This window comes from Mesoplodon densirostris, chromosome 2, assembly GCF_025265405.1.
Source record: "Mesoplodon densirostris isolate mMesDen1 chromosome 2, mMesDen1 primary haplotype, whole genome shotgun sequence".
In the NCBI taxonomy this organism is placed as follows: Eukaryota; Metazoa; Chordata; class Mammalia; order Artiodactyla; family Ziphiidae; genus Mesoplodon; species Mesoplodon densirostris.
The window spans coordinates 60,427,249-60,452,586 of record NC_082662.1 but is presented as its reverse complement, the minus strand read 5'-3'; the positions used below and the strand labels follow the sequence as shown (position 1 = coordinate 60,452,586).

Genomic DNA, 25,338 nt, shown 5'->3' with positions numbered 1-25,338 from the left:
TAAATCAGGGGTTCAGGAGCCACTGATGCCTGCAGGCTTCCTGTGAAGTTTCACCAGGGCACACCGCAATCCCTTGCACGGTGACTCAGGCAACAGTTTTATCAAATATTTTGCCATAGCAAAACAGGACTCCCCAGCCTGCCCATCTCCAATACCTGTTTCGTCACACAGTCAGTGTCACATGCTTTAGTCTTCTGTTATGGGAGCACGCACTTCAAAGTACCAATTTCTAATTTGGTTAGGGTAGTCTAAGCAATGCTGTGATTGCAGACAGGCCCAAGCATGTCATGGTTCAACAGGATAGCAGTTTACTTCTCACTTATCTCAAGGTCTAGCAGGATGGATCATTCTTTTCGAAGCAGTGATTCAGGAAACACAGCTCCATCTACCCAGTGGTTCTACCATCTACAATGCATGGTTCTCAGAGTTGGGAACTTGGGAGTTCACTCCATTCCAGTATGATGGGGAAGGAAAAAGAGAAAGAGAGAGAGTGAGATGGGCCTGGAAGTGTCATCCCTGACTTTCATCCGTAAACTTTCTGTCCACCTGGAACTCAGTCACATGCTGCCAGCTAATAGAATGGAGGCCAGGAATGGAGTCCAGCTGTGTGCCTAGGAAGACGAGATGGCTTTGGTGAGCATCCTGCCAGTCTCTGCTACTGTTAACTATGGTATTGGTCCAAATCCTGTCTATTCTGCCTCCAAAAGTTTTCCACTTTTTTTTTGTTTAATTTTCTCCTCCTATTTTTTTTAACATCTTTTATAATTGCTTTACAATGGTGTGTTAGTTTCTGCTTTATAACCAAGTGAATCAGTTATACATATACATATGTCCTCATATCTCTTTCTTCTTGCGTCGCCCTCCCTCCCACCCTCCCTATCCCATCCCTCTAGGTGGTCACAAAGCACCGAGCTGATCTCCCTGTACTATGTGGCTGCTTCCCACTAGCTATGTATTTTATGTTTGGTAGTGTATATATGTCCATGCCACTCTCTCACTTTGTCCCAGCTTACCCTTCCCCCTCGCCATGTCCTCAAGTCCATTCTCTAGTAGGTCTGTATCTTTATTCCCATCTTGCCCTTAGGTTCCTCATGACTTTTTTTTTTTTTTTTTTTTTTTTTTAGATTCCATATATACGTGTTAGCATACAGTATTAGTTTTTCTCTTTCTGACTTACTCCACTCTGTATGACAGCCTTTAAGTCCATCCACCTCACTACAAATAACTCAATTTCGTTTCTTCTTATGGCTGAGTAATATTCCACTGTATATATGTGCGACATCTTCTTTATCCATTCATTTGTTGATGGGCACTTAGGTTGCTTCCATGTCCTGGCTATTGTAAATAGAGCTGCAATGAACATTTTGGTATGTGACTCTTTTTGAATTATGGTTTTCTCGGGTATATGCCCAGTAGTGGGATTGCTGGGTTGTATGGTAGTTCTATTTTTAGATTTTTAAAGAACCTCCATACTGTTCTCCATAGTGGCTCTATCAGTTTACTTTCCCACCAACAGTGCAAGAGTGTTCCCTTTCCTCCACACCCTCTCCAGCATTTATTGTTTGTAATTTTTTTTTTTCTGTGGGCCTCTCACCGTCATGGCCTCTCCTACTGCGGAACACAGGCTCCAGAGTGCAGGCTCAGTAGCCGTGGCCCACGGGCCCAGCCGCTCCGCTGCATGTGGGATCTTCCCAGACCGGGGCACGAACCCGCGTCCCCTGCACTGTTAGGCGGATTCCCAAAAACTGCGCCACCAGGGAATCCCTGTTTGTAAATTTTTTCATGATGGCCATTCGGACCATTGTGAGATGATATCTCATTGTAGTTTTGATTTGCATTTCTCTAATGATTAATGATGTTGAGCATTCTTTCATGTGTTTGTTGGGAATCTGTATATCTTCTTTTGGATAAATGACTATTTAGGTCTTCTGCCCATTTTTCATTGGTTTTTTTGTTTTTTTGATATTGAACTGCACAAGCTGCTTGTAAATTTTGGAGATTAATCCTTTGTCAGTTGCTTCACTTGCAAATACTTTCTCCCATTCTGAGGGTTGTCTTTTCGTCTTGTTTATGGTTTCCTTTGCTGTGCAAAAGCTTTTAAGTTTCATTAGGTTCCATTTGTTTATTTTTGTTTTTATTCCCATTTCTCTAGGAGGTGGGTCAAAAAGGATGTTGCTGTGATTTATGTCATAGAGTGTTCTGCCTATGTCTTCCTCTAAGAGGTTGATAGTGTCTGGCCTTACATTTAGGTCTTTAATCCATTTTGAGTTTATTTTTGTTTACCGTGTTAGGGAGTGTTCTAATTTCATTCTTTTCCGTGTAGCTGTCCACTTTTCCCAGCACCACTTATTGAAGAGGCTGTCTTTTCTCCACGGTATATTCTTGCTTCCTTTATCAAAGGTAAGATGACCATATGTGGGTGGGTTTATCTCTGGGTTATCTATCCTGTTCCATTGATTTATGTTTCTGTTTTTGTGCCAGTACCATACTGTCTTGATTACTGTAGCTTTGTAGTAGAGTCTGAAGTCAGGGAGCCTGATTCCTCCAGCTCCATTTTTCTTTCTCAAGATTGCTTTGGCTATTCAGGGTCTTTTGTGTTTCCATACAAATTGTGAAATTTTTTGTTCTAGTTCTGTGAAAAATGTCAGTGGTAGTTTGATAGGGATTGCATTGAATCTGTAGATTGCTTTGGGTAGTAGAGTCATTTTCACAATGTTGATTCTTCCAATCCAAGAACATGGTATATCTCTCCATCTATTGTATCATCTTTAATTTCTTTCATCAGTGTCTTATAATTTTCTGCATACAGGTATTTTGTCTCCTTAAGTAGTTTTATTCCTAGATATTTTACTCTTTTTGTTGCAATGGTAAATGGGAGTGTTTTCTTAATTTCACTTTCAGTTTTTTCATCATTAGTGTATAGGAATGCCAGAGATTTCTGTGCATTAATTTTGTATCCTGATACTTTACCAAATTCATTGATTAGCTCTAGTAGTTTTCTGGTAACATCTTTAGGATCCTCTATGTATAGTATCATGTCATCTGCAAACAGTGACAGCTTTATTTCTTCTTTTCCAATTTGGATTCCTTTTCCTTCTTTTTCTTCTCTGATTGCTGTGGCTAAAACTTCCAAAACTATGTTGAATAATAGTGGTGAGAATGGGCAACCTTGTCTTGTTCCTGATCTTAGTGGAAATGGTTTCATTCTTTCACCATTGAGGATGATGCTGGCTGTGAGTTTGTCATATATGGCCTTCATTATGTTGAGGAAAGTTCCCTCTATGCCTACTTTCTGGAGGGTTTATATCATAAATCGGTGTTGAATTTTGTCGAAAGCTTTCTCTGCATCTACTGAGATGATCATGTGGTTTTTGTCCTTCAATTTGTTAATATGGTGTATCACATTGATTCATTTGTGTATATTGAAGAATCCTTGCATTCCTGGGATAAACCCCACTTGATTATGGTGTATGATCCTTTTAATGTGCTGTTGGATTCTGTTTGCTAGTATTTTGTTGAGGATTTTTGCATCTATGTTCATCAGTGATATTGGCCTGTAGTTTTCTTTCTTTGTGATATCTTTGTCTGGTTTTGGTATCAGGGTGATGGTGGCCTTGTAGAATGAGTTTGGGAGTGTTCCTCCCTCTGCTATATTTTGGAAGAGTTTGAGAAGGGTAGGTGTTAGCTCTTCTCTAAATGTTTGATAGAATTCGCCTGTGAAGTCATCTGGTCCTGGGCTTTGGTTTGTTGGAAGATTTTTAATCACAGCTTCAATGTCAGTGCTTGTGATTGGTCTGTTCATATTTTCTATTTCTTCCTGGTTCAGTCTTGTAAGGTTGTGCATTTCTAAGAATTTGTCCATTTCTTCCAGGTTGTCCATTTTATTGGCATAGAGTTGCTTGTAGTAATCTCTCATGATCTCTTGTATTTCTGCAGTGTCAGTTGTTACTTCTTCTTTTTCATTTCTAAATCTATTGATTTGAGTCTTCTCCCTTTTTTTTCTTGTTGAGTCTGGCTAATGGTTTATCTATTTGTTTATCTTCTCAAAGAACCAGGTTTTAGTTTTATTGATCTTTGCTATCATTTCCTTCATTACTTTTTCATTTATTTCTGATCTGATCTTTATGATTTCTTTCCTTCTGCTAACTTTGGGGTTTTTTTGTTCTTCTTTCTCTAATTGCTTTAGGTGTAAGGTTAGATTGTTTATTTGAGATGTTTCTTGTTTCTTAAGGTAGGATTGTATTGCTCTAAACTTCCCTCTTAGAACTGCTTTTGCTGCATCCCATAGGTTTTGGGTCATCATGTTTTCATTATCATTTGTTTCTAGGTATTTTTTGATTTCCTCTTTGATTTCTTCAGTGATCTCTTAGTTACTAAGTAGCGTATTGTGTAGCCTCCATGTGTTTGTATTTTTTACAGAATTTTTCCTGTAATTGATATCTACTCTCATAGCATTGTGGTCAGAAAAGATACTTGATATGATTTCAATTTTCTTAAATTTACCAAGGCTTGATTTGTGACCCAAGATATGATCTATCCTGGAGAATGTTCCCTGAGCACTTGAGAAGAATGTGTATTCTGTTGTTTGGATGGAATGTCCTATAAATATCAATTAAGTCCACCTTGTTTAATATATCATTTAAAACTTGTATTTCCTTATTTCTTTTCATTGTGGATGATCTGTCCATTGGTGAAGGTGGGATGTAAAAGTCCCCTACTATGATTGTGTTACTGTCAATTTCCCCTTTTATGGCTGTTAGTATTTGCCTTATGTGTTGAGGTGCTCATATGTTGGGTGCATAAATATAAACAATTATTATATCTTCTTCTTGGATCAATCCCTTGGTCATTCTGTAGTGTCCTTCTTTGTCTGTTGTAATAGTCTTTATTTTACAGTCTTATTTTGTCTGATATGAGACTTGCTACTCCAGCTTTCTTCTCTATGTTTTTCCACCCCCTCACTTTCAGTCTCTATGGGTCCCTAGCTCTAAAGTGGGCCTCTTGTAGACAGCGTATATACAGATCTTGTTTTTGTATCCATTCAGCCAGTCTATGTGTTTTGGTGGGAGCATTTAATCCATTTACATTTAAGGTATTTATCGATACGTGTGTGCCTATTACCATTTTCTTAATTGTTTTGGGTTTGTTATTGTAGGTCTTTTCCTTCTCTTGTGTTTCCTGCCTAGAGAAGTTCCTTTAGCATTTGTTGTAAAGCTGGTTTAGTGGTGCTGAATTCTCTTAGATTTTGCTTGTTTGTAAAGGTTTTAATTTCTCCATCAAATCTGAATGAGATCCTTGCTGGGTAGAGTAATCTTTGTTGTAGGTTTTTCTCCTTCATCACTTTAAATATGTCCTGCCACTCCCTTCTGGCTTTCAGAGTTTCTGCTGAAAGATCAGCTGTTAACCTGATGGGGATTCCCTTGTGTGTTATTTGTTGTTTTTCCCTTGCTGCTTTTAATATTTTTTCTTTGTATTTAATTTTTGACAGTTTGATTAATATGTGTCTTGGCGTGTTTCTCCTTGGATTTATTCTGTATGGGACTCTCTGTGCCTGCTGGACTTGATTAACTATTTCCTTTCCCATATTAGGGAAGTTTTCAACTATAATCTCTTCAAATATTTTCTCAGTCCCTTTCTTTTTCTCTTCTTCTTCTGGGACCCCTATAATTCAAATGTTGGTGTGTTTAATGTTGTCCCAGAAGTCTCTGAGACTGTCCTCAATTCTTTTCATTCTTTTTTCTTTCTTCTGCTCTGCAGTAGTTATTTCCACTATGTTATCTTCCAGGTTACTTATCCATTCTTCTGCCTCAGTTGTTCTGCTATTGATTCCTTGTAGAGAATTTTTAATTTCATTTATTGTGTTGTTCGTTATTGTTTGTTTGCTCTTTAGTTCTTCTAGGTCCTTGTTAAACGTTTCTTGTATTTTCTGTATTCTATTTCCAAGATTTTGGATCTTCTTTATTATCATTATTCTGAATTCTTTTTCAGGTAGACTGCCTATTTCCTCTTCATTTGTTAGGTCTGGTGGGCTTCTGCCTTCCTCCTTCATCTGCTGTGTGTTTCTCTGTCTTCTCATTTTGCTTATGTTACTGTGTTTGGGGTCTCCTTTTCGCAGCCTGCAGGTTTGTAGTTCCCATTGTTTTTGGTGTCTGTCCCCAGTGACTAAGGTTGGTTCAGTGGGTTGTGTAGGTTTCCTGGTGGAGGGGACTAGTGCCTGTATTTTGGTGGATGAGGCTGGATCTTGTCTTTCTCGTGGGCAGGTCCACATCTGGTGGTGTGTTTTGGGGTGTCTGTGGCCTTATTATGATTTTAGGCAGCCTCTCTGCTAATGGATGGGGTTGTGTTCCTGTCTTACTAGTTGTTTGGCATAGGGTGTCCAGCACTGTAGCTTGTTGGTCATTGAGTGAAGCTGGGTCTTGGCATTGAGATGGAGATCTCTGGGAGATTTTCACTGTTTGATATTACGTGGAGCTGGGAGGTTTCCTGTGGACCAGTGTCCTGAACTTTGCTTTTCCACCTCAGAGGCACAGGCCTGACGCCTGGCTGGAGCACCAGGAGCCTTTCATCCACATGGCTTAGAATAAAAGGGAGAAAAAAAAGAAAGAAAGGAAGAAGAAGATAAAATAAAATTAAGTTATGAAAATAAAAAGTAATTATTAAGAAAAAATTTTTTTAAATAAAAAAACCACCAAAAAACAGACAGACAGAACCCTAGGACAAGTGATAAAAGCAAAGCTATACAGACAAAATCACACACAGAAGCATACAGATACACAGTCACAAAAAGAGAAAAAGGGGGGAAAATATATATATATGTATCTTTGCCCCCAAAGTCCACCTCCTCAATTTGGTCATTTTCTATTCAGGTATTCCACAGATGCAGGGTATATCAAGTTGATTGTGGAGATTTAATCCGCTGCTCCTGAGGCTACTGGGAGAAATTTCCCTTTCTCTTCTTTGTTCACACAGCTCCCGGGGTTCAGCTTTGGGTTTGGCCCCGCCTCTGCGTTTAAGTCGCCTGAAGGCATCTGTTCCTCGCTCAGACAGGACGGGGTTAAAGGAGCCGCTGATTCGGGGGCTCTGGCTCACTCAGGCCGGGGGGAGGGAGGGGTACGGAGTGCGGGGCGAGCCTGCGGCGGCAGAGGCCGGTGTGACGTTGCACCAGGCTGAGGTGCAACGTGCGTTCTCCCGGGGAAGTTGTCCCTGGGTCCTGGGACCCTGGCAGTGGCGGGCTGCACAGGCTCTCGGGAGGGGAGGTGTGGATAGTGACCTGTGCTTGCTCACAGGCTTTTTGGTGGCGGCAGCAGCAGCCTTAGCATCTCAGGCCCGTCTCTGGGGTCCGCGCTGATAGCCGCAGCTCGCGCCCATCTCTGGAGCTCCTTTAAGCAGCGCTCTGAATCCCCTCTCCTCGCGCACCAGGAAACAAAGAGGGAAGAAAAAGTCTCTTGCCTCTTTGGCAGCTCCAGACTTTTCCCCCTTCTCCCTCCCGGCTAGCCATGGCGCACTAGCCCTTTCAGGCTGAGTTCACGCAGCCAACCCCAGTCCTCTCCCTGCGCTCTGACCGAAGCCCGAGCCTCAGCTCCCAGCCCCCGCCCGCCCCGGCGGGTGAGCAGACAAGCCTCTCGGGCTGCTGAGTGCTGGTCGGCACCGATCCTCTGTGCGGGAATCTCTCCACTTTGCCATCCGCACCCCGGTTGCTGCGCTCTCCTCCGTGGCTCCAAAGCTTCCCCCGTCTCCTCCTGCGAAGGGGCTTCTCGTGTGTGGAAACCTTTCCTCCTTTATGGCTCCCTCCCACTGGTCCCGTCCCTATTCTTTTGTCTCTGTTTTTTCTTTTTTCTTTTGCCCTACCCAGGTACGTGGGGGAGTTTCTTGCCTTTTGGGAGGTCTGAGGTCTTCTGCCAGTGTTCAGTAGGTGTTCTGTAGGAGTTGTTCCACATGTAGATGAATTTGTGGGGAGGAAGGTGATCTCCGCGTCTTACTCTTCTGCCATCTTGAAGCTCCTCTCCGTTAAAAAAAATTTTTTTAACTAGTTTACTTTTGTCTGCATTGGGTCTTTGCTGCTGTGCATGGACATTCTCTAATTGCAGCAAGCAGGGGTTACCCTTCGTTGCAGTATGTGGGCTTCTCGTTGCCGTGGCTTCTCTTGTTGTGGAGCACGGGCTCTAGGCGCTCAGGCTTTAGTAGTTGTGACATGTGGGCTCAGTAGCTGTGGCTCACAGGCTCTAAAGCACGGGCTCAGTTGCTCTGTCACATGCGGGGTCTTCCCTGACCAGGGCTTAAACCCGTGTCCCCTGCACTGGCAGGCGGATTCTTAACCACTGCTCCACCAGGGAAGCCCTTATAACTGCTGTCTTTCTCTAAGTTTTTATCCTTCCAATTTCCTTTAAACAGTTGCCAGTTACTTTTCTAAAACTCGGATATGATCATATTACTCTCCTTACCCCAAAATCTCAATGTCCCCCACACCTATGCTCATAGAATGAAGTGCCAACTCTTTAGCCTAGTATAAAAGTTCTGCCCATCCTGTGTGCTCAGATATTAGAGCTCTCCATTTCCTATGTCTTGTCCTTTCCTTTTTCGTGTTAGTGCATGTGATGTTCCTTCAGCCTCCTCTGTCTCTTAAAACCATACTCACATGTCCTACCCTTCATGAAACTGTCCTCAAGTTGCCTGGTTGAAATTGTTCTTTTTTCCAATATTTTCATAGTCCTTTGTTAATCTCTGCATTTGATTCCTACATTATTTCTATGATATGTTACAGTATTCTCACCTTATGTGGCCAAGGACAAATGTACATTAGCAAAGAGCAGAACCAATTGGAAAGTGACACATATTCACATCTCCATATTGTACAGGAAAACAAAAGTAACATTCTTGTGAGTCTTGTCAATTTAAAGCTTTATCAAATCAGATTCTTCATGCAATCTTCCTGAGTCAGAAGGAAACAGCTCTCCCACAGTTGGTACAGGGGAAGGGAAACCTCTTCTCGTTCTTTTCTGAGAATCCTTTTGCTAATTGTAAAGACTTCATTTTTAAGACCAGCCTCTGGAATTTCATTAATTAGTCTTAACATTTAAAAGTAAGCTTATAAGTATAGGATGGAAAGGGAGAAAAAGAAGAATAACTTTACAGTGAATAAACCTGACAGACACCGCCTCAACCAGGTGATCAAGGAAAATGTCAACAGTGATGAGTCATGTTGATGGTGTATCCCTTGATGTGGTGTGATGGGAATGGCACTGTACCTCTGTGGTCCTCCTCCCAAAACATTACCCCAGTCTAATTATGAGAAAAGCATCAGACAAGCCCCACTTGAGAGACTTTCTTCAAAATATCTGAACAATAATCCTCAAAACTATCAAGGTCATCAAAAACAGGGGAAGTCTGAGAAACTCACAACCAAGAGGAAACTAAGGAGATAACTAAACATAATGTGGTAAACTGGCTGGGATCCTGAGACACAGAAAGGACATTAGGAAAGAAAATGAGGCTATCTTAATAAAAAATGAACTTGAGTTAATAATCATGTATCAGTATCAGTTCATTTATTGTGACAAATGTACCATACAAATGTAAGATGTTAATAATAGGGGAAACTGGCTGTGAGGTATATGGGAACTCTCTTTACTATCTTTGTGATAATTCTGTGAATCTAAAACTGTTATAGTATTTTTAAATCCTTTTAAAAATTCAGCCTTGCTGAATTCAATTTAACTGGCAGAAACATGATTTTGTTTGAAAACAGTGAAACAAGGAGTATATACCATTGTGTTCCACAGAAAAAAAACAGCATTCAGAATCCTGCTGAAATAACACAATGGGGTGAAAACTTATTTCTCTTTATGAACATGTACAAGGATGCTTTTGTTTAGGCAATGAGTATTTTACAGTGGAAACACTGTGCACGTGGAAAAAATCAAAGGGGAATACGCTGCAAAACTAAACTTTTTAACTTAAAAGGGGCATAAAATGTGCTTCTTGTTTTTAATGGGGATAATTATTTTCATTCTTTAATAATTATTCCTCTCTTTGTAGGCAGCTCTTTCCTGCTACTTTAATAGAACTTAGTGGCACAGAGAGAATTGGGAGCACGGGCAAGGGAGGTGTTGGGAAGAAAGGTCTTTGCTCTGTCTGGCAGGTACTGCTCAGAACATTGGGGAAGTTGAAAATGAAGCCATTCATTCAGAAATATTTGTTTGCCTACTATAAACCAGGAAGTGTGAGGGTTTCTAAAATGCGTCATATACAGATGTTGCCCTCAAGCACCTTATCATTGTTCAGGGTTGTAATATACACATGCACACACGATTTATATAAGGAGATAAAATTATATATATCCTTATATAAATCAAGTATGTATAAGAAATGTAAATATGTAATATATATATGTGTATGTGTGTATATATATATATATATATATATATATATATATATATGTCCTGTATAACTCACTGTCTTTCCTTGCCTCCCATATGCAACTACTCTAATGTGTTAATATGTATCTTGTATGTATATGTTCCTGCAAAATGTATAATGTTGTTTTGTGGGCATATATCTTTAATTTATATAATTAGGTAATCCCACTTTCTTACTTTTTTACAGTGAGCACTATGTTTTTAATACCCATCCTTGTTGTTCTGTGAATACATAATCTTTTACCTGTAATACTCCAAGAAAGAAGGAAAGATCTCCTCTGCCAGTCCCATTGTGGTGTCTGACACTCTCCTCCCACCAACCCCCTCCTCAAGGAGCCTTCATTTGGTTGGTGCATTCCCTTGGGTCTAGGGTATAAGTATTCACTTACATAGACCTGATTGTCTAGGAAAGTTTCCAAAGAAGGATTCTGGCTCATTTCATTAAGAAGACTGCTTTGTGACCACATAAAGGGGTGGGATAGGGAGGGTGGGAGGGAGATGCTAGAGGGAGGGGATATAGGGATATATGTATACGTATAGCTGATTCACTTTGTTATACAGTAGAAACTAACACAACAATGTAAAGCAATTATACTCCAATAAACATGTTAAAAAATTTTAAAAAGTAAAAAAAAAAAAAAAAAAGAAGACTATGCTGGCAGCTTATTCAAAGCTGTAATGAGTGAAACTACAAATCCTCTCTGCCTCCTGAGGATATATCATTTCTGATTCTTTTTTTAACCTTGACCCCAGAAAACTATGTTAACCTTGACCCCAGAAAACTATGTTAACCCTAGAAAACTATGTTAACTCTCTAAAATCTCCATAGTATTTCTGAGTATTAATTGTGTTTCAGGATGCGTACCTGTGGGAGAATGGAAGGTGAGGGTCTGGGAGACAGGGACTAAGATCTTGTCCTGGCTGTGTCTGATTGGCTGAGACATCTTGAGCAAGTTCTTACATCCTTCTGTGGTTAGAATAGGTGCTGAAGTCACTCTTCCTGGGTTTGAATCCCAGTTCTGCAACTTTCTAGCTGTGTAAACTTGGGCAGATTACTCACCTAGGAAATGAGGTAATTAAACCACAGATGATTACTAGGAGGGATTCCAATTCAACTACTATTTCATCCATAGATGCTTTCTTGGCTCTGTGCCCTTTTGGCATCATTCTTCTGTCCGTCTCTTCCCCAATAGCCTCTTTTCCCTTCAAGGTTCTCTCCAGACAGCATGTTCTCTAAAGCTTTTCCTCAGATTTCAGATTTAAATAAAGACTAGAAGAGCAGTAGAAATGGAATAAATAAAAGTAAAATAATTTTTTTTATTTTTTAATTAATTGATCTAATAGGTAACTTCAAAGTGATAATAGTAAAAATGCATTAGGTGATTATAGCATATGGATGAGTGAAATGAATGACATAAATTTATAAGGGATGAGAGGGATTAATTGGGAATATTATAGGTCACCTGCCTTTCATCTGAAATGTTATTTGAAAGTGGACTTAAATTTGTTATAAATGTATATTATAAATTGATATGCTAAGAGGAGAGAAAATGGAACTATATAAAATGCTAAGTTAAAACCAGAGAAGGAAGAAAAGGAGGGAAAAAATAAACAAAGAACAAGTACAATGAATATAAAACAGCTACAAACATGGTAGATATTAAACCAAATATACTGATAATCACATTAAATATGAATTGTCTAAATATACCAATTAAAATACAGAGACTGTTAGAGTAGATAAAGAAGAAGATCCAACTCTCTCTCTCTCTCTCTCTCTCTCTCTCTATATATATATATATATATATATATATATATATATATATATATATATATATATATATATATTTACAAGAAATCCATTTTAAATATAAAGACACAGATAGGTTAAAAGTAAAGGGATGGAGAAAGATATTCTGTAGTAACACTAATCAAGAGAAAGCTGAAATAGCTATATTAATTTCAGACAAATTAGACTGCAGAACAAGGGAAATCATCAGGGATAAAGAGGGTCATTACATAATGATAAAGGAGTCAATTCTCCAAGAAAACATAGCAATCCTTAATGTGTGTGTACCTAACAACAGAACATCAAAACATACGAGGCAAAAACTAATAGAACAGCAAGGAGAAATAGACAAATCTATTATTATGGATTTGGAGACTTGAATACCCCTTCAGTAATTAATAGATCCAGCAGGCAAAAACTGAGTAATAACACAGTTGAACTGACACAGCACCATTAATCAACTAGACTTAATTGACATTTATAAAATACTTTATCCAACAATAGCAGAATACACAGATACCATGCCATGTTGATCACTATAGCTTTATAGTAAGTCTTGAAGTTGGGTAATTGCAGTCCTTCAACTTTGTTATTCTTCTTCAGTATTGTGTTGGCTATTTAGTTTTGCCTTTTATTTGTTTGTTTTGCCTTTCCATATAATCTTTAGTTTGTTTGACACCCACAAAATGGCTGCTCAGATTTTAGTTTGGATCATATTGCATCTATAAATCAAGTTGGGCAGAACTGACAGCTTAACAATATTGAGTCTTCTAATCCATGAACACAGAATATCTCTTCATTTATTTAGAACTTTTAAAACCTTTTTCATTAGAGTTTTTATTTCTATGCATATAGATCTTATATATATTTAGATAGATTTATACCTAAGTATTTCAAGGTTTTTTAAATATCTTTATTGGAGTATAATTGCTTTACAATGGTGTGTTATTTTCTGCTTTACAACAAAGTGAATCCATTATACATATACATATGTTCCCATATGTCTTCCCTCTTTATTTCAAGGTTTTTGATGCTAATGTAAATGGTACTGTATTAATAATTTCAAGTTCCAGTGTTCATTGTTGGTATGAAGGAAAGCAATTGATTTTGTACATTTACCTTGTATCTTGTGATCTTGCTGTAGTCATTTACCCATTTCAAGTGGGTTTTTTATTTTGTCAATTGTTTGGGATTTTGTACATAGACAATCATGTAACCCTCAAACAAAGACAGTTTTATTTCTTCCTTTCCAACCTGTATACCTTTTATTTTTTAAAATATTTAGCCCTATTTCCCCCGTAAGTGAGAATAGCTAACATTTACTGAGTGATTACTATGTCCAGATACTGTCCCAAGCATTTTATATTTATTTACTCATGAAATATTCATTATTTACTCACAAGAACTCTATAGAGTAGGGTACCACTATTATCCCAATGTTACAGATGAGGAGACTGAGGATAGAGAAGTTAAGAAAATTGCCTAAAACATTGAAATATCCCAAGAATGTCGACACTTTGGTATTAAAATTTTCTCTCTTGAATCTGGGAGAAACACAGAAATCCACTGCAAACCATGGTTTCCAGTTCTTGTTCCGGGAAATATAATCATGAAATCTGTCTAACCACCGATAATCATATTAAATATGAATTGTCTAAATATACCAATTAAAATACAGAGACAGAGTAGATAAAGAAGATCCAACTATATATATATTTACAAGAAATCCATTTTAAATATAGTGGATTTATATCCATCTTTCCCTGGAGTTCTATTCAATAGTTCCAACTGAGTACTAGAAATAGTCTCCTGTGTGTCCCACAGGCATCTCCAATTCAACATATTCAAAATCATACTCAAAATTTTCTCCTCCAGTTTTGCTTTTCCTCTTGTGTTTCTTTTTTCTTGTTGTTATCTCTTCTTTCTTTTAACCTTTTGACCCCCCTTCACTCATTCTGTTAGGTTAGAGATGGGATGATGGATCAAGCAAGGTGCTAAAGTAGTTTCAAGCTTTCTTCTGTATCAGAATCAGCTGAGGGTCTTGTTAAAATGCAGACCCCCAGGTATCACCCATATATTCTCATTCTGTAGATGTGGGTTGTGTATTTTTTTTTAATTGAAAAAGTTTGACATGTAGCATCGTGTAAGTTGGGTTGAGTATTTTTAACAAGCATCCCAGTTGATGCCAATTCAGGTGATCCTAGGACCACAGGTTGAAAAGCACTCCAGGGCTCAGATGAAGGCATCAGCCTTGGATGGAGAAAAGAGAAAATGCTGCAGGATATGTGTGGGCTAGGGGCTGCTGGAGTTTTATCTGGTGTCCTCCTTTCTTTATGAGGTAGGAGCTAATATCTCTATGAACAAGGAGCTGTTTATAGCATCAGGGTGCTAGGAGAAAGCAGTCAGGCTGGGAATAGAAGTCATAGGAATGGGAGAAGATCGTTGCAGGGTTAAAGGAAGAGAGTCTGAAGCAACACTGATCTTGGAAATGAAAACTGTAAAGAAGATACTATTTTTTGGTGAAGGGTGGGGAACAACTGCCATTAGTTGTCTACAGAGCTTCAAAGAGGGGAAGAACCCAGAAAGAAAACAGATTCCCCAAATTATGATTGTGAGGGTCCTAAACATCACCACCTGTCTCTGCTAGAGAGGCAGCATGGTGTGAAATACACAAGTCCGAGAGGTAGCCAGAATTCCTAGCCTCTACCCTGCAGTTAATCTCTCTATGCCTAGTCTCCTCATTTGTAAAATGGAGACAGCATTAGTTCCACTTCATGGACTCATAATATAAGTTCCAAATGAATAAACACATGTAATATATTAGGCTCATAGCAAAGACTCAAATGGATGTTAGCTTATTCACATTCCACAAGCAATATCCTGCTTGAATTTTACACACATAAGTCAATTAATCTTACTTCAAACAGGGGTACTTTTGACCTCCTTCTACAGATGAAGAAACTGAATATAAAAGGAAAACAAGTTATTTGTCTAAGTCCAAACAAGCGGTATGTGAGCAAATAGGAACTGGAGACCAGGTCTCCAAACTCCAGCTGCATTTTGAGTGTCTATTTGTTGCCAGGTATTGAGGAAGGTGCTTTTAACATGTCAACACTTGCCATGTATTTCCCTATTATCAGTTGAGGATATTAAGGATAGAATTAAAGGCCAAATTATAAACAGGTGGTGGAACCACAGCTGGAGAGAAGCCAGCTGGCTCGAGAGCTCGGAACTCCTACAGTGACTTCTACCCTTCTTGATGGAATCTACATTAACCCACACCATCCTGGTCACCTCTGAGAGCTACATGATGGTGCTTACTAACACCTGTAAGGGAATCAGAGATAAATGAATCTCAGTTCCATCTGAGAAAAGCTCATAGCTTTGTGGCGAGTATAAAACAAGTATATACAAAGTTATAATACAAGGTAAAATGTGCATGGGGATTCAGAGGGAGGGATTCCCTCCAGCTGGATGTGCCATTTGGAGGTGAACCTAGAAGGAGGGCAGGATTGGGGCATGTGGATGAGGGGATGGGGTTGGAGGATGAACTGAGTGGAGAAGCAGACACAGAAACTCCCAAGAATATCCAGTTATTAAGCCAGTGTGTGTAGACTTGTGGAAGGTAAGATTTGAAAGGGAATCTGGGATCTGTTTGCAGGGAGCTGGAAATCTGAAGATAAATAGTTTGAACTTTAATTCTGTAGGCAACAGGGAGCCACAAGAGATGTGTTGTTTTTGGCTTTTTTGCAAATGCCTCTTAAAATTAATGATTTTACTTGGAGGTAACTGAAGACTGACATGCAATTGTAAGCAATAATGCAGAGAGAGCCTGAGTAACTTAGTCTCCCTGGATGGTAATATCTTGCAAAACTGTAGTCAATATCACAACCAGGATGTTAACATTGATACAATCCACTGCTCTTATTCAGATTTCCCCTGTTTTACTTGTACTCATCTCTGTATGCATTTAATGTTATGGAATTTTATCAAATGTATAGGTTTCCATATCTACAACCACAGTCAAAATACAGGACAGTTCCATCACCACGAGAATCTCTCCTGTTGCCCTTTTACAAGAATACCCACCTTCCTTCCATGCCTCTTCCTTCATCTCTAAGCCCTATTACTAGCACCGTTTCTATAATTTTATTTCAAGAATGTTTCATAAATGGAATCATAGAGTATACAACCTTTGGTGACTGGCTTTTTTGCCCCTTACCGTAATTCTCCTGGGATTTATTCAAATTGTAGCCTGTATCAATAATTCTCTTTCTCTCTCGCTCTCTCTCTCTTTTTTTTTTTTTTTTTGGAGTAGTATTCCATGATATGGATGTACCATAGTTTAACCATTCACCTGCTAAAGGATGGCTGGGTTGTTTTCAGTATTTTACTACTATGATTTAACCTGCTGTAAATATTTGTGTACAAAATACACACATAAAGTTGTGTGCATTTTGTGTGAACATAAGTTTTCATTTCTCTGGGATAAATACCCAAGAGCTCTGGGTATGTATGTTTAGTAGTAGTAGGTATGTACGCTGGGTTGTATGTTTAGTTGCATCATTAATTTTATAACAAATGAATATATATATATATATAACTAATGTATATATATCATATATATTCTTTTTCAGATTCTTTTCTATTATAGGTTATTACAAGATATTCAACATAGTTCCCTGTGCTATACAGTAGGTCCTTGTTTATCTACTTTATATGTAGTAATGTGTACCTGTTAATTCCAAATTCCCAATTTATCCCTCCCTCCCCTTCCCCCTTTGGAAAACATAAGTTTGTTTTCTATGTCTGTGAGTCTATTTCTGTTTTGTAAATAAATACATCTGTATCAATTTTTTAAAGATTCCACATATAAGTGATATCATATGATATTTGTCTTTCTCTGTCTGACTTACTTCACTTAGTATGATAGTCTCCAGGTCCATCCAGGTTGCTGCAAATGGCATTATTTCATTCCTTTTTTTTTTTTTTTTTTGTGGTACGTGGGCCTCTCACTGTTGTGGCCTCTCCCGTTGTGGAGCACAGGCTCCGGACACGCAGGCTCAGCGGCCATGGCTCACGGGCCCAGCTGCTCCGCGGCATGTGGGATCTTCCCAGACCGGGGCACGAACCCGTGTCCCCTGCATCAGTAGGCGGACTCTCAACCACTACGGCACCAGGGAAGCCCTAAGGTGATTCTTGATATATGAGGGCTTACTGTACCACAGGTCCTTGTACCATATGAACTTAAGTATGCAATTTTATTATTTGTTTCCTGGTTTTCCTCTGTTTCTCTTTTATCACCTTCCTGTGGGTTACTGGAATGTTTTTTTTTTTTTTTTTTTTTTTTTTTTCAGTACACGGGCCTCTCACTGTTGTGACCTCTCCCGTTGCGGAGCACAGGCTCTGGACGCGCAGGCTCAGCGGCCATGGCTCACGGGCCCAGCCGCTCCGCGGCATGTGGGATCCCCCCCAACCGGGGCACGAACCCGTGTCCCCTGCATTGGCAGGCGGACTCTCAACCACTGCGCCACCAGGGAAGCCCTGGAATGTTTTATAGGATTCTATTTTGATTTATTTTTAGTGTGTTTGAGTATATCTCTTTGTATAGAAAGTTATTGCTTTGGGTATTACAATATGCATATATGACATCATAATCTATTACCATTTGAGTGAAGTATGAAAACCTTACTTCTATTCAGGTCCCTTTACCTTCCTCAATTTTTAATATCATTGCCTTGAATATCAGGTGTTATAATTTTTGTTTTGATCATCATGATTGTAAAAACTTATGAGAAGAAGGATTGTCTATCATATTTACCCCTACTTTTTCTTTTACCTATCTTGATACTCTACTTTCCTTTATGAAGTTCCAAATTATCTTTTCCTTTCTGTTTATAAAACTTCCTTTAGCCACTCTTTAAGGGTAGGTTTGTTAACAACAAATTCTCTTAGTTTTTCTTCATCTGAACATGTCTTTTTTCATGAAGGACCATTTTGTTGGATATAGAATTTGCAGTTGACAGTTCTTTTCTTTCAGCACTTGAGAAATGTCATGCCATTTCCTTTGGCATCTGTGGTTTCAGATGAGATATCTGCCATCATCTGAAATAATGTTCCTCTGACAGGTAATATATTGTTTATTTCTAGCTGCTTTTAAGAATTTTTCTTTGTGTTCAGTTTTCAGAATTCAATTATATGTCTTGGCATGGATTTCCTTGGAATTATCCTGGTGGGGTTTGCTCAGTTTCTTGGAACTGTAAGTTTGTGTCTTTCACCAAATTTGGGAGATTTTCAGCTGTAATTTCTTCCCATACTCATTTAGACTTCTTTTCCTCTCCTTATGGGACTCTGATGATACAAATGTTGGGATTTTGGTTACTGTACCACAGGTCCTTGAGACTCTGTTCATTTTTATCCCCAGTCTATTTTCTCTCTATTGTTTATATTGAGTAAATTTTATTTTTTTATCCTCCCTCAAGTTCACTGATTCATCCAATGTCATCTCCATTATACTATCAAGACCATTCAGAAAGTTTAAAAAATTTCTATTATTGTATTTTTCAGTTCCATAATTTCTGTTTAGATCCTTTTTATACATTTTATTTCTTTGCTGAACATTTTTTAAAATTTTATTTTATATTGGAGTATAGTTGATTAACAATGTTGTGATAGTTTCAGGTTTACAGCAAAGTGACTCAATTATACATATATATGTATCTATTCTTTTTCAAATTCTTTTCCCATTTAGGTTATTACAGAGTACTGAGCAGAGTTCCCTATGCTATACAGTAGGTCCTTATTGGTTGTTTATTTTATTTTTTATTTTTAAAAATATTTATTTATTTTAGGCTGTGTTGGGTCTCCGTTGCTGCATGCGGGCTTTCTCTAGTTGCAGAGAGCAGGGTCTACTCTTTGTTGCAGTATGTGGGCTTCTCATTGCAGTGGCTTCCCTTGTTGTGGAGTGCAGTCACTAGGTGCATGGGCTTCAGTAGTTGTGGCATGCAGGCTCAGTAGTTGTAGCTCATGGGCTCTATAGTGCAGGTTCAGTAGTTGTGGCACACAGGCTTAATTGTTCCATGGAAGTGGGATCTTCCCAGACCAGGGATCGAACCCATGTCCCCTGCATTGGCAGGCAGATTCGTAACCACTGTGCCACCAGGGCAGTCCTTGGTTGTCTATTTTAAATATAGCCGTGTGTACATGTCAATCCCAAACTCCCAGTCTATCCCTCCCCACCCCACCCTTCCCCTCGGTAACTATAAGTTCATTCTCTAAGTCTGTGAGTCTGTTTCTGTTTTGTAAATAAGTTCATTTAGTATCATTTTTTTAATATTCCACATATAAGTGATATCATATGATATTTGTCTTTCTCTGTCTGACTTACTTCACTTAGTATGATAATCTCCAGGTCCATCCACATTGCTGCAAATGACATTCTTTCTTTCTTTTTAATGGCTGAGTAATAGTCCATTGTATATATGTAGCATATCTTCCTTATCCATTCATCTGTTGATGGACATTTAGGTAACTTCCATGTCTTGGCTACTGTAAACAGTGCTGCAATAAACATTGGAGTGCACGTATCCTTTCAAACGATGTTTTTCTCCAGATATAAGCCCAGTAGTGGGATTGCTGGATCATATGCTAGCTCTATTTTTAGTTTCTTAAGGAACCTCCATACTGTTCTCCATAGTGGCTGTACCAATTTACATTCCCAGCAACAGTGTACGAGGGCTCCCTTTTCTCCACACGCTCTCCAGCATTTACTGTTTGTAGACTTTTTGATGATGGCCAATCTGACTGATGTGAGGTGATAACTCATTGTAGTTTTGATTTGCATTTCTCTAATTAATTAATGATGTTGAGCATATTTTCATGTGCCTCTTGGCCATCTGTAAGTCTTCTTTGGAGAAACGTCTCTTTAGGTCTTTGCTGATGTTTTTATTTTTTATTTGTTTCAAGAAAATTTGTAAGTGCCTGTTGAAGTATTCTTATGATGGCTGCTTTAAAGTCTTTGTCAGATAATTCCCACATCTGTTTCATCTCAGTGTTAGTTTCAATTAATTGTCTTTTCTCCCTGATATATCTCCAAACTGTGGATCCTAACTAGCCAATATTTGCTCCAGAACTCTGGTCTGGCCCATTCCTTTTATTTTTTTAAATTAATTTTTATTTGAGTATAGTTGCTTTACAATGTAGTTTTAGTTTCTGCTGTATGGCAAAGTGCATCACTTATACATGTAGCAAGGGGGAAGGGGGGTGGGATGTACTGGAAAATTGAGATTGACATATATACACTACTATATATAAAATAGATAACTAATGAGAACCTACTGTAAAGGACAGGGAACTCTACTCAATGGCCCATTCCTTTGACACTTCTGGCGCACCACAGCGCTGGTTCCCTGGGCTAGTGCTCTTAAGGTGAGATATTTTATACTGGCTTTTGAGGTGCAAGACTTGGTTTGGATGTAGAAGTTATGGTTTCAAATTTTCATTATTCCTTGTGAATTCTATTTATAATCTCTTAATTTCATCTCTCTGGCATTTGAAGGCTTTAGCTTTGGGATATATTTCCACACCCTCTAGCTTTTTTTTTTTTTTTTTTTTTTTTTTGCAGTACGCGGGCCTCTCACTGCTGTGGCCTCTCCCGTTGCGGAGCACAGGCTCCGGACGCGCAGGCTCAGCGGCCATGGCTCATGGGCCCAGCCGCTCCGCGGCATGTGGGATCCTCCTGGACCGGGGCACGAACCCGTGTCCCCTGCATCGGCAGGCGGACTCCCAACCACTGCGCCATCAGGGAAGCCCCCCCCCCCCGCCCCGCAGCTTTTTCCTTCTTCTTCCTCCTTCTCTTCTCCTCCTCCTCCTCCACCTTCTGCTTCTCATCTTCTTTTTGGGTGTTTCTTTATTTTAAATGTCTTGCCTCCAGAGGCACCTTCATTCATCGTCCATATCAGTGTTTTCAGGAGCCTCTTTCCTTTTGTTTTTTTATGTTTAAAACATGTATTTTTAGGGTTTTTTTGACTGTAAAAAAACAACTGTGCATTATAAAAATTGGAAAAATCTAAAAAGAGGTGGAGAAAAAGACACCCATACCCCCCAAGGAACAGTTGTTTTCAAACAGAAGAGGAGGCTGAGGGAGAGAAGAGTAAGCTTGGTCAGGAGTCGGGGCATGATGTGGCCTCTGAGGTTCAGTTTCCTCATCACCAAAACGAAGGGCTTGGCTAGACGGTCCTCAGGCCACTTCCAATGTTATGAATGACTTAGTGATGGGACATGACTGTCTTCAAATGGCTGAAAGGATATAAAGTTATCCAAGGGAGCAGATTGATCAATGCAGTTCCAGACTCCAGAAGATGAAACTAGAATCAGTGAGTGGAGTGACAGGTAAACTAAGAAAACTTCACTAAGAATTAGAACTACCCCTCAATATAGAGGACAACTTGTCAAGCACCAAGTAGCCTGCTCTGGGATAAACCGATGCCTGTCAGTTTCAGTTTCCAGAGCCTCTTTTCTAGTTTTTCTCATTTCTAAAGACTTTGTAGTTGCCCTAATTTCAACAGAGTGATTCTTGTGGTTTAGGAGGAATGTGCAAAGATTTCATTAATGCTTAGAATTCTCACCCTACTTCCTTCCTGACCCAAGTTCTTCTATCAACTTATTTACCCCCAAACCTGCTATGTTTTCCAGACTGAAATCTGCTCTTCTTTGGATTAAATAAAAAGATCATTGCCACTTCCAAAAAGCCGCTCTTAAAATACTCAAAGACTACAGGATTATGTGTATACAGACTTCTGTATTACTATGTGAAGGTCAATAGCTGTCATTTATGTTACCTATTGCATTCTATATGCCTTCTAAGTAGTCTTCAGGCAGTAGCTCTTTGAATCCTCCCCACAATTCTTTCTCACAGGTATCAGTTCCCCTTCTACAGAAAAGTAATTTCTCCAGGATCCCACAGCTCAAAGGTATATTAAGATGTACTCAAAAGAAGGAAAAGGGAAAAAACCCACAAATATTCTAAACCTAGTTTTCTGCCTCTAAAACGTGTGCTCTTGATCTCTACCTAACACGCATGAGCTTTTGGGTAAGAAAGAAAAGCTATAAAAATGTTCTCACTAGTGAGTAAAATATAGTGTATCAGCTTAATGACATGGAATGATAATACCAGAAAAAGAACAAGACTTGGAGTGAGGAGAACTAGGTTTGGGTCTAGGTTCATCATTTATGAGCCCTGTAGCCTTGAACAAGTAATTTTACCTGCTGCATTAGTTTTCTTTTGCTATGTAACAAACTACCACAAATTTTGTGGCTTAAAACGACTCCCAACCGCAGAACCCACAGTTCTGTAAGTCGGAAGTCTGGATGGGCTCAACTGGATTCTCTGCTTAATTAAGGCTAAAATCAAAGTGTTGGCGGTCTGACCTTATGCGCAGTTTGTAGAGAAGAATCTGCTTTCAAGTTCATTTAGGTTGTTGGAAAAATCCGGTTGCTAGCGCTGCGGTCCATGTTTTCTTATTGGCTGTCAGCCAGGGGTCGCTCTCTGCTCCTAGAAGGCTGCCTACATTCCAGTCTCGATTCTCTTACGAGGTTTTTGTGATGATGACTAAATAAGACGTATTGTACACATAGTGATGATGGATGTGATAGCTGCTTAATGTCGCTGGGTGTACAGGATACCCCTCAACCCTTAAACACAGCACATGTCTATACAACAGGAAATCCTACCGGGGGCAGGTTCCGAAGTCTCTTGTAACAGAAGAGACTTCTGTTGGTCTTCCCCTACAAAGACAGAAACTGGGTTTTGCGCTGGACAAATGTTTACTAAGTGAAGTGGATGAGATGCGGTGAAGTGTCTGGCACCAGTAGCGGGAAGAATTCTAACTGGCCAGTCCTCAGTGAAAAGAAGGTGGCGAAGCTTGGGAAAGGCTAACCCCGCAGGGGGCAAAAGCACAGAAGTGGTGAGGAATGCAGTAGGTGAGAAATGCCTGCATCGCCAGCGCTGTAAGCAGAGCCCCCTCAATGGGCGGGCGCCTGTGAACGCAGGACCGCCTCCCACCCCCGCCCCCGCCCGGGCTGTGGGTACCCGTGTGGGGGACGCCGGGGGAACTGCGTGGGGGGCGCGTCTGGGCTCGGTCAGCCCCTCATAGCCCAATCCCCCCTCCGTGAGCCATGCAAGTGGAGTCTCCCAGCCTGCGCCCCCTGGCTCTGGCTAACCAGCCTCAGTCCCCTCGTTGGAGCATTTCGCCCCGAGCCTCCGAGCGCGCTGGTTGCCAGCTGCAGCTCGGAACTTGGTTACGCAATTACTTGCCGCCGCTGCGTCCGCGGCCGAAGCCCACCCCGGCAAGGAGTGAATTTGCCGCGAGGTTCCCGCCTCGGAAAGAGGTAAAAGCTATCTTCCGCCTTTTTTTTCGGGCACATGAACGCACGGCATAGCGGGCGAACCAGCCTGGGTTATCGTGGGGTGGAAACCGGTGGGTGCGTTGTCAGGGAAGAGGGTACCTGGGGACAGTTGCTGCAGGTAAGGGGTCTCTGTTAGCGTCACGAATCCTGGACTCTGTGGGCTCCCTGGGCGCCCCTCGCTGCCCCTGTGACCACACCCTGGATCGCGATGTCTGCAGCAACCTAACCTTGCCCGCAGTGATCGATCCATGTCAGAGACGCGCACAATTTTTCATACCGAAGGAGAGAAGACAACAAGGGCTTATTTGGGGAGAAAATGTTTGGTAACATCGCTCAGACGTGCGTGTTTTAAGGGTTGGCAAGCTGTCCGTTATTGCGGCATTATGTAGAGTGGAGTAGTCTGGCGTGAAAAATAAAAATGGGTGCGTAGCCACCGCGAAAGTAACAGTAAGGTATTACTGGAATAGGTGCGGGGCGAGCCTGCCCTCCTCCCCGCCCGCATTGCCTTCCGTAGGTGCGTGGGGTGGGTGGCGGGCTCGCCGCAGAGGAGGGAGGAGGGAAGTGAGAGGAGGGTGGGGTTAGGGAGCGAGATGAGGCAGACACCCCTCCCACCTCCCCCGCCCCCAGTCCCCAGGGAGCGGCGGGCCAGGCAGGCGCTGCGACAAGACACCATTCCGGGTTAGACTCCCATCGCTCACTCTTCCTCTCTTTCTCTCTTCCTGCCTAGGCTTCCCTCACTGCTGGCCAAGTGTCAGAGAAGGTGTGCACGCATCTCCCCGCCAATACCCAACCATGGGCAACTCCTGCTTTGGCCTCAAGGAACGGCTGATGAAGCGGCTGCGGCCTCTGCCTACCGTGATCGTCATCCGTACCTGCCTGCCCCAGAGGAGGAGCAGAGATTTCCGCGTGGTGGTGCTCGGCTCGGCCGGCGTGGGCAAGAGCGCGCTGGTGCAGAGGTGGGTGCGCGGCAACTTCCGTGAGGCGTACCTGCCGACCATCGAAGATACCTACCGCCAGGCGCTGGGCTGCAGCCACAAGGCGGGCGCGCTGCACATCACCGACACCACCGGCGGCCGCCGCTACCGGGGTCTGCAGCGCCTCGCCATTGCCAGGGGTCATGCCTTCATCCTGGTCTACTCCGTCACCAAGAAGCAAACCCTGGAGGAGCTGAAGCCCCTCTATGAGCTGATCCGTCAACTCAAAGGCAACAACCCGCAGAAGTGCCCCGTCATCCTGGTGGGCAACAAGTGTGATGAGAGCCAGCGGGAGGTAAGCGAGAAGGAAGGGGCTGCCTACGCGTCGGAGTGGAATTGCGCCTTCTTGGAGACCTCCGCCAAGATGAATATCAATGTGCAGGAGCTGTTCCAGATGCTGATAAACTTCGAGAAGAAGCCCGCCGCCGCTGCCACCGCCGCCCAGCCTCCCCAGAAGAAATCCCAGATCCCCAAGACCGCCGAGAAGCTGCTGGGCAAGTGCATCATCATGTGAACCCTGAGCCTTAAGGAGCCCGACCCTCTTCTCCTTCAGTGTGCTGAAAACATGGACCGACCCCATTGTGCTGTGTCACCTGTACACGACTGACTTTTGTGCTGTGGTTTGGGTTGTAACAATTAGATGTCAATAAATGTCCCTTGTAAGTTAGTAACTTTTCTTTTCCCCAGGCAAGAGAACTCGAATCTTTAAAATATGGACATTGGAGGAGGAGAGGAAAAAGGAACAGGATGCATT

The 25,338-nt window shown here is 41.0% G+C and overlaps 1 protein-coding gene across 1 annotated transcript; it reads left to right on the top strand.

The window, feature by feature from the left end:
- Nucleotides 1-495: 495 nt before the first annotated feature.
- On the top strand, nucleotides 496-25,098 carry DIRAS3 (DIRAS family GTPase 3). The gene is given in 2 exon segments (XM_060084457.1): nucleotides 496-670; nucleotides 24,338-25,098. Coding segments are annotated over 2 exon segments (936 nt in total).
- The last annotated feature ends 240 nt before the right edge of the window (nucleotides 25,099-25,338 follow it).